This window comes from Embiotoca jacksoni, unplaced genomic scaffold, assembly GCF_022577435.1.
Source record: "Embiotoca jacksoni isolate LCO1_2020_lvr unplaced genomic scaffold, fEmbJac1.0.p SCAF_2, whole genome shotgun sequence".
Taxonomy (NCBI): Eukaryota; Metazoa; Chordata; class Actinopteri; family Embiotocidae; genus Embiotoca; species Embiotoca jacksoni.
This window is the reverse complement of record NW_027185340.1, coordinates 4999308-5012546: the sequence shown is the minus strand read 5'-3', so window position 1 is coordinate 5012546 and position 13239 is coordinate 4999308. Positions and strand designations below refer to the sequence as shown.

General features: G+C 40.1%; 1 protein-coding gene across 1 annotated transcript in view; it reads left to right on the top strand.

Moving 5' to 3' along the window:
- The window catches only part of mgat4a (alpha-1,3-mannosyl-glycoprotein 4-beta-N-acetylglucosaminyltransferase A), a 30683-nt gene that overhangs the window by 13492 nt on the left and 3952 nt on the right, over positions 1-13239 (top strand). Inside the window, exons 3-12 of the mRNA XM_069154134.1 lie at positions 743-883; positions 7132-7265; positions 7372-7418; positions 7555-7668; positions 8693-8768; positions 10121-10235; positions 11509-11639; positions 11718-11825; positions 11921-11995; positions 12090-12208. Of these exons, the coding sequence (XP_069010235.1) occupies positions 743-883; positions 7132-7265; positions 7372-7418; positions 7555-7668; positions 8693-8768; positions 10121-10235; positions 11509-11639; positions 11718-11825; positions 11921-11995; positions 12090-12208 (1060 nt within the window). The remainder of the gene's footprint in view (positions 1-742; positions 884-7131; positions 7266-7371; positions 7419-7554; positions 7669-8692; positions 8769-10120; positions 10236-11508; positions 11640-11717; positions 11826-11920; positions 11996-12089; positions 12209-13239) is intronic.

Below are 13239 nucleotides of genomic sequence, written 5' to 3'. Positions count from 1 at the left end.
CCCAATCTGACAAAGGAGTGTTTGTTTGTGCTTAATATTAGGTTTCTAGACATTGCATGAAGTCCCATGAAGAAGACTGAATCTAATTCATTCAAAGTTGGAAACAATGAAAACTGGGCATTTTTGTCATGTAGCTGAATGAACTAAAAATGATGGCAGTTATGCATTTTCAGACATTTTCTAATGTTGATTTAAATTTTGCACACATAAATGGAAGATGAAAAAAGATGAAAAGATTTGGTCTTATTAGCTGTTGCAGTAGACTTGCAGGTCCAGGTGCATGGGAAATGCTGGATGAACATGTATACTGTGTTATATTGTATAAGTCATACATGGAGCCCTGCAGCCAGTGAGTGTTCAGAAAGAGCTCAAATTCTATTTGTAAATCAGTCTAAATAATTCAATAATTCTGTAGTTAACACATCACAAAGGCACCGGAGCATTTTAGCACGGACACCTGGTGCTTTACAAGTGCTGTTAATTGCACCCCTTTTTTCCAAAGAAAAGGCATTTTGAATTCATTTGAGATTTAAGTTCAAAGAAACAGGAAATAAGGGCAGAGAGAAGGGTACGACATGCAACAAAGGTCCCCCAGCCAGGAATTCAATCAAGGACTTTGTGGTTATGTGGTATGTACCTTAGAAATTAGGCCATGTCCCCATAACTTTCCCTCCTGTCATCATTTAATGATGAAAATGAGAAGGGGGATCCACTTACCTGGGTTCTCTGTGCCTTCTTTCAGATGAGACACAGAAACTACTGAAGGAGCTTGCAAACAGGAAGCCTCTCCAGGTGCCAAATATCTACCACCACCTGCCTCACCTTCTCAACAATGAGGGCAGCCTGCACCCGGCAGTGCAGGTTGGTCTCGGACGCACAGGAGGTGAGAAGTGTATATGATTTATTGCAAAGTCACTATAGCCTTAATGTCATGGACATGAGAGGCTATTTTTCTCCTCAATATGGATGCTAATGCTGCACAAACACAGAAAAACCTCCGGAGAGCTTTTTCACACCAGGGAGAGAATCAAGTCGCAACAGGTTTTCAACAACTGGTTCACAACAAGTATCCTCTCTGGACTGAACTTTGCAAAAGGATATTTCTGAAGTGCATTTGCAGGGTTAAACATAATTATAGTTTATGTACCGTATAATTCCCTATTGACTTGACATGATATACATCCGACCTCTTAGTTTTAACTGAAAAGGGACTTCCCCCTTGTTTTCCTATCTCTATCTTACTTTGTTTTTTCTGGCATGATCTAGTGCTTTATGTATGCAAATGCTTTCCTTTTCTCTGCCTGTGATGCACGCTGTACTTTTCTTTTTGAAGTGCTATTCAGATAGGGTTTAAATGGGAACATAAAGTGAACAAAAGATACAAAAATCTTTAAACTTAGGCCACAATAAATCCAGCAGTGCTATTGTTTCCTGAAGGTTTAGTTCACTTTACAACAACAACCATGTTTTTACAGCTGACAGAAGGGCAGCATGTCCTTTTAACAGCTGTCCCATTCATATAGATTATTCCACCCCTGGTTAACTCTTTTCTATTCTCTCCTATTCTCGTCAATCTTTTTTTATTTCAAGTTTTTTCTCCTTTAACCCCTCAAGCAGTAACATACATCTTGTGACCTCTGCTTTATCAAGCTTGTTTCTTTAAGAGGATTACTTATCTGGCTTTGTGAGTGTGATAGGTGAGTGGAATTTGGGACCCGAGGGAGGAAGGTTTAGGGGCTGACCAGCTCAAATGTTCTTTCCACATTCCTAATGACAATGACTGAGAGGACGAACAGACACTCTGGACAAATTAGAGGAAAGGAAGGAGGAGAAAGTCAGTCTGGTGTTTTGATGGATGGGCAGTTTTTTTTGTGTTTTTTTTTTACTGGCAGACAAGTTTGTAAAACTCTTTGCCTTTATTTTTTAGAAATGAGAAAGAATCCCTACCCACTGATTATGCAGAGTTTGTTGCTGCTGCCTACTGAGTTGTTGTCACCAGCTTTCCCCCCTAAAACACTGTCACTTGTGTTCACTGGAATGCACAGCTAAGCTGGAGGTATTGCTACTGGGAGTGATCTGTGTGGTGGTTGGTCACAGAGACAAATGACTGCACTCTGACTCTTGGCCCCTCCACTAACTGTGCGTGCCACATGACATACTTGATTGGCCGCTGGCAACTTTTGCCTCGAGGGGCACCAACAGCGACTTTAATGTCCCTTTTTTTTCTGTTGTTCTGTCGTTCTTAGTGTACCTCTGCAATTTCTTTTTTCAACTTTTCCTCTTGTTTCTCTGCTAGTCTAAGCATATCTGACATTGGGTTATTTATAGCGGTGCAAATTAGGACATCATCCCACTTGAAATTGAACGAGTAATATGGATAGAAACAGCTGAGGGAACCCCTGAGACCTCTATGGTTGGAGTGGGACCCGACTGAATCCCTTTTCAGACAGAGGTCAACAAGACTTTCATTGTAGATGCACATATGTGGCCTTTAGCAAGTCATCTCCTTCCCCCTGTGCCCTTTTACACAGTCACTACTTTGTTTGTTGCCAGGCATTTGTTTGTGGTTACCAACTACCTAACATGTCACAAGCTACAATTGAACATCTCTTTTCCTCCTGAGTTTGGAATGCCTTTATAGCCCTCTTTGTCGCCGCTAACCCTTCGGTTAGTCTGAGCAGAGTATGAACAGTCATGTGTCTGCTCAGATACACTCAGTTCCCCAACTGGAACAATCTCACGAGGTGAGCTTAACTTAGCCCACCCCACAGGTCCCACTGCTCTCTGTGCGGGCACCCTCACTAACCAGTTGGAGCCATCAGTACCATGACAGGAGTGTGATCCTTCACTGGCTTCTCAGCCACAAGTGCTGCCAATTATGATGTCAGAAGTGTTAGTTACGCAAACCCCAGCTGGTAGCACTGCTGCTGGGATTCAACTTGAATGGTGGAAGTGTTTTGATCTCAAGCTCTCTCAAACCCTAATGTTGTCCTTTTTGAGTAAAAGGTGGCATGACAGCAAAAAGATCAACTGACAGTGACATGAACATCCTATTTGCATATGTTGCCTCTGTCTTTGCATGTTGACCTTTATTACATTTCTTGCTTTTGGAGTCATTGCTTGTAAACTTTAAGCAGATTGTTCAATGCCTTATTAAAGCTTCGGATTTTTCTGATTACGAAGTTGGTCTGAATGGCGAAAGTTGTGACCTCAGTTCGTTAATCAACACAATCTAATCAACAAGATCTAATCTGAAACGAATTCCTTCCAGTGGCAACTCTGCAGGTTTTTAACATTTTACCTATGCCACGCAGGGTTTCTCCAGGTTTCTGAAGGGGTTAGGTGCTGTGGTGAGCAGTTATTTAACTAAAAACGATGCATTTTCACATAATTTTGGACTATTATCATTACAATATTTATGTTAAAATGCAGTCTGTCATAGAGATAATAATTACCAAACACTGGTAAAACAAAGCTTATGGTTAAGCTGTAGTTGCTTATGTGCTGTGAAAAAACACTTTGGTGCTGCACTTAAGTATTACAATGGTACGGAAACCCTGCTCACACAAACACATAGGCAAAGTCACACTACACTCATTCAGTCAACCCCCCCCCTATTCATGAGGACCAGTGTTCAGCTTCTGTTTCCTAACTAATGGCTGACTTGTGCCCGAGCCGGGTATATACAACCTCACTTTGTGTCCAGACTTTTTTTTTTGCCTGAAAATCATTGTCAGTGATTTCCCTTGAGATTTCATAAACAACACCCTATTATGTGTCAGTGTGTGCCCTATTTGGTTAGCTGCAATGCTGCAATGCAACACTGCCAGAAAAAAATAAAAAATAAAATATATATATAGGACATGGTTCTATTTTCCAGCTGCAATCAGCAATGCATGCCAGTGTGACTGAGTTCTGTGTGGTGCATTTCAGCTGCAAGTGACTGCAGGTACAGTAATAATCAGACCTGATGCCCACATTTTGTTGACATTGGAATATAATTATCAGCTCTGCTGTTGCTGAGGTGGGCGTTTTGGGATGCATGTCAGGCAGCCTGTCAGAAATGTGTGGACTCTGTCTGTATTCAGCTTACACCTACAGGCTGTGAAGCTTGCACTGCTGATCATGTTTTTTGATAGAATATTGTGAATTATTTTTGTTTAGTTGTGGTCAAACAGTAGTGTGCAGTATTAAATTGCACATAAACGGAACATCAAAGAGTGAATTTAATGCTTCTGCTCAGGTTCTCTGAATACATTGCTGTTTGGAAAATGTGGAGTTGTGATGGCTCTGACTGGTTACTGATGGTAGGACTGCTTTTTTTTTTTTTTAACCAAGCCCTTTTTGTTAAAGAGGTAATTTATTGAATAAACTACCCAAGTACCAAGTAAGTGTACTATATTTGGAGTGTGAGCATAAAGATTTTTTATTTTATTTTACGAATGTTAAAACTTTTACCTAGAGCATTTTTAATGCATGGTCCATTCGGGTTGAGAATTGCAGGTTTTCTATTGATAACTGTTTTTTATTTTTTTATTATTATTATAAAAAAAAAAAAAGGGTTACCCACACATTCACAAAAGTTTAAAAAAACATGACTTCCATTGATGCTTAAATTACTCCAATGCATGACGGTTATGATTTTCATGAATATCACCGAGCACAATTACACAAATATATATCATTAAAACAAACTTCTGTTAATGCAATATCAAAAGTATACAGCTTAGCATTTAAACACAAATATACAAAGACATCAAATATGCATAAAACCCAACAACAACTCCCCACTCTGTTGTTGACAGTAGAACATACAACAGCAATTTATTTCATTACAGTTTTTATTCCCAAATTCCAAAACTAAACTAAACTAATAAATTACATGTTTTCTTTAAATGCAACAATAGTATATCATTTTTGTTTTTTCCAAATCAATTTTTTCAACATGACTATGTAATTGCTTTAGGGCCGACATGTTAAATACTAACCCCTTTTTATTAGTTATATTTGAAAAATCTCACAATTTACAAACTGTGTATTCATGGTCTTCAATCAGAAAAATAAACGTTCTATGATGAAGCAACATTTTTGCTGGACATTAGAAGCACAGACACGGCTCAACACCAGCGCCTCTTATTTCTTCGGCGTATCAAATCAGTCCTTTTACTGATGTGACAGAAGTGGACTGAAATATAATTTGTTTTGTATTTTTTCTAGAAGAAGATGAAAGGGTGGCAGAGTGATGTGGGCTGGCTGATCAAGGGACATGGGGAGGGGCAGTCTTGGAATCGGTCCTACTCCTGCTGCACTTGCATGCATTATCGCTCATTCACTGTCTGCCACCCTCCCTTATTCTGTCACTCTCTGTCTCTTTTCCTTCATCCTACGTTCTCCTTTCATCCTCGACCTACTTTCTTGGCGGTGGTGGGTGTCGCTATACGACATGGAGCTCAGTGTGAGAAACACAAAGCAGAACTGGGACAGATTCTCCACGCTGCACAGATCACTCTGGCGGATTGCACCCTTTCTCAAATCCAGCATGCTGTTCACTTGTCCCGCACCTCAAGTTTGTTTTGTGCCTTTATTGAGGCCCCTTGAGTCCCCACATCAGCTCAGTCAGCATGTTTCCCCTTTTCATCCCCCCACACTCACCCACCCACTCGAACACCCATTAGCCCCGTTCCACATACTTCACCACCCTCACTGTCCCTATAAGGCAAGTTGTGAAATAATACAGAGAAATACTGATTCAGTGTCACATCATCATCCCGATGACCCTGTTCACCCTCACTTTCACTTTCACACCAGTGTGGGCTCGCCGTACTCTCTCTGCTCACTCATTCACACACTATCTCTTTCTGGGCAAAGTGATCCTACCAAGTACAATCAGCTGGGTTTATGTGAGCAATAGTCAGTCATGTTTTTTGTTCAGTGTGATGTAGTTTTCAGGGAATCCATCCATTTGAAAGAAGAGCCCGTATGTTAAGCCTCACACAACAGGAACAAAAAGAAGACAATGTTTGTTCTTACTTTTGTCTCACTTAAATGATAAATGTAATATAAAATGAATATCATTCCTCACCTGAATGTGATATCAGCACCTCTCTTGGGTCAAAGATGAAGGTGGCTGTCATATTTGTGATTGGTATTTTTTGCTGACATGATTTATCTCTCAGTAGACTGACTGAATTCACTGATTACAATTTCGATTGATTGATTAATTGTCACATTAAGTAAAAAACATATTTAATTTTTTTTTTTTTTTTTTTTTTTTTAATAATAATAATACGACTGGAGTAGCCAGGTCCCATCTGAAACTGTCGGCTTTATACTCCAGTTTTGCTTCTGAATTTCTGTTGTCTTTGGCCTGTCTAGATTATTTCAGCTTTAATTTAGTAACACTTTTTAGATCCCAGAATAAAGAACATGTTATTTGCAATTTAGTTTGTGAATGTACTGAAAACTATTAAGAGACTTTAAGACCTTTGATCAATATCTGTATTTGGCTTTCTTGTCCTGATATTATGTAAGATTTTGTTGGGTGCGTTTTTCTATCATGTAACTCTACCTGCTCCCGTGTGACTGCTAATTGATACATATTGATCATGTGACTACTGACCAACAGGTATAACAAACAACCCAAAGGCAACCATATAGTATTTGACCAGATGAAGGCCTTATTGGTCTAAATGCGTAGGCATGTTAATTTTTATTTTTTACTGTGACTAATAGCCGTGAGTCATTAATGGCTTTTTAAATTATCACCCTCTTGAGTGCCTCAGATTTCTTTAACTCTATGCTGAATAAGTGCCACCGATCATAAATATTTCTTTTTACCTGTGTCCAACCATTTTTGCCTTTACATGTTAATTCGGTGTGGTAGTTGTTTTTACAGATACTTTAAGAACCTGAAGCATGGTAGTGCAGATACATAACAAACTAGCTCTATCAGTCATCCTTCCCGCTGCCATCTGTCAGTCTGGGCATCAATTTCTATTCATGTGGATTTAGGTTGATGTCATCTGTTGTTGTTGAACAGCAAAGATTAACTGCTTTTTGAATCCATTTGATTTAACTGCAGCCTTGGCCCCTTCTTGTTTCTCACCTCACGCTATGTCTTCTTCTTCTTAGTTACCATGGTAATGGGGATCCCTACAGTGAAGCGGAAGGTGAAGTCGTATCTGTCGGAGACGCTGCGTTCGCTAATAGACAAGCTGTCACCAGAGGAGAAACTTGACTGTGTCATTATAGTTTTCGTTGGGGAGGTGAGAACCTGTATTTCTACACAATGAGTCATAGCATGTTGCTGCTGCGCAATAGATTTAAAAAGTTGAGTGTGTCTGATATGTCCTTCTGGTTCAATCTCTTCAGACGGACCTGGACTACGTTCAGAGCGTGGTTGCGGGCTTGGAGAAAGAGTGAGTACAAGTTATCGGCTTCCTGGCAGATGCAGCAAACAGTGGAAATATTGTTAAGGATTGAAGTGACACTTTGAACCAGAGAAGGTTGTGTGTTTGTGTCTTTCGTGACCTCACAGACGGCTTCTGTCTTCAGGTTTTCTACAGAGCTGAATTCAGGCTTGCTGGAGGTGATCTCACCACCCGCCACCTATTACCCTGATCTCACCAACCTCAAAGAGACATTTGGAGACTCCAGAGAAAGAGTCAGGTACACAAACCATGATGGGCATTACATCTTGTTTTATATGTGTGTTTAGAGCTCTGACACTTAATTAGGAAAAATGTGACGGAATTGATTATGGAAATAGTGTAGGAAGCAGCCGTGAGAGAATGAAGTGCAGGAGAGCCGTGATGAGGATTGCAGAAAAAGTAGAAGGATGAGTCAGGGGGAAAGTGGGAGGGAGAGAGCAAGTGGGAGCTTTTAGGTAGGCTGCCTCTGTACTTAGTATTCCACAGGCATTTCTCAAAGTCAGATCAAGGTCATCAGCAGCAGCACCCTCTATCTCTGTCTCTCTGTAGTGCTCGGTCTGATTATCCTCTGTGCTAATCTTCTCTTTATAGTCGGCTAACAATTGGCTTCATTAGAAATCTGTTTATGGTGCACTTTGTGCCGACACTTGTGGAGACTTGCAATATGTACTCGGATAATAGCCGTCGGGCACAGAGGACTGCTGTGTGTTATGTTTGTTTGTGGGTGAGCACAGATGCTTCTGATAGGAATCCGAACAGTTAGTATCTTGTCCAACATGGGCTGTAATATAAGTGTTATATTTTAGACGCGTGTGTGTGTGAATTTAAATTCATGGTACAGAAACATTACACTCAACCACCTGGCTGAGAGCGCGTGCATCCATGCCCTCATTTTTATAGTGTCTCTTTACCCCTGTGTTAAAATGTTAAAAGTGTGTGTGTATAACATCAAATGTGTACTCAGAAATATTCCTCGGTGCCACTTCCATAGAAACACCTGCAGCCCTCTGTGAACAGCCTTCAGTCAGGTTGCAACATCAGATCAAACAATTAGTGTGACAGCTTTGGTTTATAAATTATTCAGAGCCGGCTGTTGTAACTTTCTGTGTAGCTGGGAGTGGCTCTTTGCATGTAAAGCAGTGTATCTGACATATTTTCCAAAGGTCTAATATCCTCCAAAATTTTAAAATACAGCAACATGGAGTCAGTTTTCATGTGTACATATTCTCATTTTGTGTGTTGTTGATTTCTGCTTTGTTTAGATGGCGGACAAAGCAGAATCTGGACTATTCCTTCCTCATGATGTATGCTGTGAGCAAAGGGGTTTATTATGTACAGGTATGTCCTTAAATACATTTAAAAAAAAAAATAAAATAAAAAAGTGTTCCTATTTGTATGCAATGTTGGTATGGTCTTTGGTTTGGTGTGTGTTCAATACAGCAGAGAAAACAAATAAAGTGTCATTATTTTTGAAAAATGTAAACATTCAACAATGGCTCATTGGCCATAATTCTTACTGTAACAGTTAAGGCACTTAATTACTAATATATTGTCAATAAGAAAAAATAAATTACCAAAATAAGCAATATGCAACATATTCACTAACAATAATTTTAGCTTTCGAAATGAAAGTTTTAATAAACAAGCGTTCTTCTGTGCTCTGAAAGATGTCTCAGAATTGTCCTTTTATTTTTTTTTTAACTTCCATTGGCTGAATAAATGGTTTCTCTTTTTCCTGTATTAAGTCAAAATTAAGGACACAAGCAGCTTGTTTGAATACACTTTATTGGAATTGTCACTGGGCAAAACCTCTCTGGGCCGTACTGTCATTAATCGTTTTAGATCACTGCTGGTGGATTGTGAGCAAAGACGTTGCAGACTCTGCCCTTACAGGGAGGCCAATTAAAACATGCTAAACATTAAACTGTATCCAGCCAGCTTTCAAGCCTCACCCGACCAGCATACTATAGGTGATAGACAGGACAGAACAGGTGCAGAGTGAATAACAGGGCATATAAAACTGAGGAAGGCTCACACTGAACTGACTGTCCAGTGTTGAACACCTCAGCATACCGTTACATCTGTTGTTCCCATTGTTGGAGTGTATTTTAGGAAGGGCTTTATAGACAGTTACTCACATATCAATGGAAAGCCTGTTACTAGGCAAACATAGGTTGTTTTTTAGGTTGTCACACCAAATTAAACATGGCAGTGCAGTTGAATGAAACTGTTGTGAAATCATTGCGCAAAGCCAGTGCTGTGTTTTTTTTCCCAGACTGGAGAGGGTTTCACTTATTAGCCTAATCCTCTTAGACCTCGGCAGCTCTTATCTGTTGTTTTCACTAAACTAGGCTTCCAATTTAGGATTTGAAATGAACCAGCCATTCACAGTTGAGTTTTACTGTGTTGTTAATCGTTCATGTTTCTGTCTTATTCATGTGACGTTGTCTTGTCTTATTCATTTCTCTGCTCTCACCTGGAGAGAAGAGGTATTGCCTGACTACAATAGTGTTTCTGTTTTTCTAGATTAGTGTAGCAACTCTTAAGTGTTTCTTAGCTCGGCTTGTGTGAACATAGAGGAGTCTCCCTCGTGCTTCTCATCCTCTCCATCAACATTAAACCCCAACTCCACCCTAAAAGAAGTTCCTTCTGCCTAACATTTAGATTTTTGTGTGCACCTGTTTTTGTAGCTAGAGGACGACATCGTGGCCAAGCCCAACTACTTTGCCACGATGAAGAACTTCGCCCTGCAGCTCTCGTCAGAGGACTGGATGATCCTGGAGTTCTCTCAGCTGGGCTTCATTGGTACAACTCATTAGGCACCTAATCAATACAAGTTTCCTCCAGGGCTCTGTCAAATATAGCAAGATCTGCATAGTCAGAGGATTGCAAAGGCAGCCGACGGCATTCCTGGCTGAATGGATTTCCCAATCCACTTGTCGAGGCGTTTACACACCGTGATTCTTGTATGATTTATGATAAACAGTCAAATGCTATGTGGACCCATCTGGAGCAGTCACTAAAGGCAAGATGGAAGCCATATTGATCACTGTGGCAATTACGTTTTGCAGTTGGCAGGGAAATGAAAATACTCATTAAACGTGTCATGACAAAATCTGAATGAGTAATGGATGTATTTTTAGCACAAGTGAAACCGATACATTTTTGGGGTTTTCAAATGAATCCTGATGATAGTGAGCTCTATTGAGCTTTCTTTTCTGAGCCCATTCGTCAGTGGTTTACCTGATGTACTTGTATGATCATTTTAATTGATTCATAAATTTGTTTAGATTATAAAACAAGGGTTTAATTCTAATTGTACACACCACTGACAGTATTTAAATCCAGCAGACTTTAAACAGTTTTATTAACCCTGGTATGTTGCTGCAAGTCAGGATTATATATATATTTAAGAAACCGGGTTCATGTTACCAGGAGAATTTATTAGAACTAATATAATGAATGTGCAAAGGTTTTCTGCTCATCCTTTAGTACTTTCTCTTGCTCTGTTCACTTTGTATGTTTTATATAGTTTTTGTCGATTTAAAATCAGTGTTTTTTTTATATATGGGGTATTGGAGCTGGATTCTTGGCAACACAATTTATTAATGACATTCTTGAGGGGATTGATTATCATGGGATTGTTCTTTGTTGTTCTACTTTTGAAAGCATCTTTTTAAGACTCAAATAATGGTGAATATGCCGGATTTTGTCCTTTAACTGTTTGCCTAAATGGGATGCTTTATTTTGAAATTGAAAAAAATCTTCCTGCCATGTGAGAACGTTCGAAGTGCTTCCAGTATTTAACTTGATTTTTTTTTTTTAGAGCCTTGAGGGAAACGTTAGTCGTGTAATTTTGCATGAATTATATGATTTTTAAAAAGACAGGTTTTCCACAACAGAACTCTGTTTTGTTGTATTAATTCCAGTTGATTGTGCTCTTTTTAAAAAAAATTAAAATGTATTAATTAATAAGCCCTTTTCATGGTTTAGTAATCTTGTTCTGAATAATTGGTTGCTAATGAGCTTCTACGGAGGATCAATGAACATCTATGAACTCCTTCTGTCTTTCCTGCAGGAAAAATGTTCCAGGCTCCAGACCTAAACCTCATCGTTGAGTTTATTTTTATGTTCTACAAAGAGAAGCCCATCGACTGGCTGCTGGACCATATTCTCTGGGTCAAAGTCTGCAATCCTGAGAAAGATGCGGTAAGTGTGTGGTTACTTTATGGATAAAAGCATCATTAAAAAGGGAAATGGGTCTCGTGACTCTTCCTTTTCTTGCAGAAACACTGCGAGCGGCAGAAGTCCAGCCTACGTGTGCGGTTCAGACCTTCTCTGTTTCAGCATGTGGGACTCCATTCCTCTCTTGCTGGAAAGATCCAGAAACTGACAGTGAGTGTCACGCCCTGGATGTTGTTTATTGTAAGCAGCAGTTGAGGCTATTTCCTGTGTAGAAACATTAGTTTCCCGTCTGTCTGCATCTGTAGGACAAGGACTTCCTGAAGCCACTGCTCCACAAGATGCACGTCAACCCCCCAGCTGAGGTCTCCACTTCAATGAAGGTATCACCACAAACCTTTGCTGTCTCGTTGCTATCCATTGTGTACTTTATGAAAATAAGAATAGAAGGCAAAACACATGTCTTGTGTCATGCAGGTGTATCAAGGTCACACATTGGAGAAGACGTATCTCGGAGAGGATTTCTTCTGGGCCATCACTCCTACTGCAGGAGACTACGTCCTCTTCAAATTTGACCGGCCTGTCAGCATAGAGAGGTAAATGTGTAGGCTGGATATGTTCCCCTTGCACAGCTCCTTATCATTTACACCGAGATGATATAGTGAGCATACGAGCCACAGCCCAGCGTGTGCAGTATTTTCACATTAAAGCCCTAACATTTGCACCTGCAGGCAAAAATCTGTCTTTTCACTTATAGCCTGCTGTTTTTCACTGATTCAGGTTTAGTTTTAGTGTGTGTGTGTCTGTGTGTGTCTGTGTGTGTCTGTGTGCGTGTGCGTGAAGTATTACTCTGGGGATCAGGGTGAGCTAATGAAAGTGCTCTAAATTAAGCATTGTCAGGCCAGCTTCCTACTCCCTCTAGAAGGGGATGAAGACAGTGAATATATAGGGAGGTGATGGCCACACTGACAGAGCAGAGAAGGCCATAAATTTATGTTAATATTTGGTCAAGTGTGACGATTGTATCTACTGCTTGTGTAAAGATAATGTCAGAACAGTGAGAGAGGACTGTCAGTCACTCACCATATAAGTGGCAGGCAGTGGGAAAGGAGCCACGTAGTGTTCCAGTGTTTTTCTTTTCTCGTCTGCTGTTGAGTGACACCAATTTCTCTGGCTGTGACTCGTTCTGACGATAAGACAACATCTCATCAGCAGTTGGTCGAGGGATGCAGCTAGAGTTAAGATCTGTCACTTCTGTCTCTGGCTGGCAGCGTTTCCCTCTCACTCCTACTCTCTGGCTGTTTTATACACATAAATACACGTGCCTAAGAACTAGAGATAGGAAAATATGAAAAATGTATGATTATATGCGACTATTTCCCCCGTTTTTACGGTGCTGAGATGTAATGCGTTACACCCGCCAGAAGGTGGTGGTAATGCACCTAAAAGCTGTTTACAACCATCAAAAGGTTCTACGTAGAACTCCTTCAATAGAAATAAAAGATGAGGTGCAGTGCAAACTCTGCAGTAAAGTTAATAATTTTGCTTGAGATGCCCATCCCAACTTGTGTCCCTCAAGTTGGGATGGGCATCTCAAAATCCACTGAGATTTCTGAGCTTTTGCTAG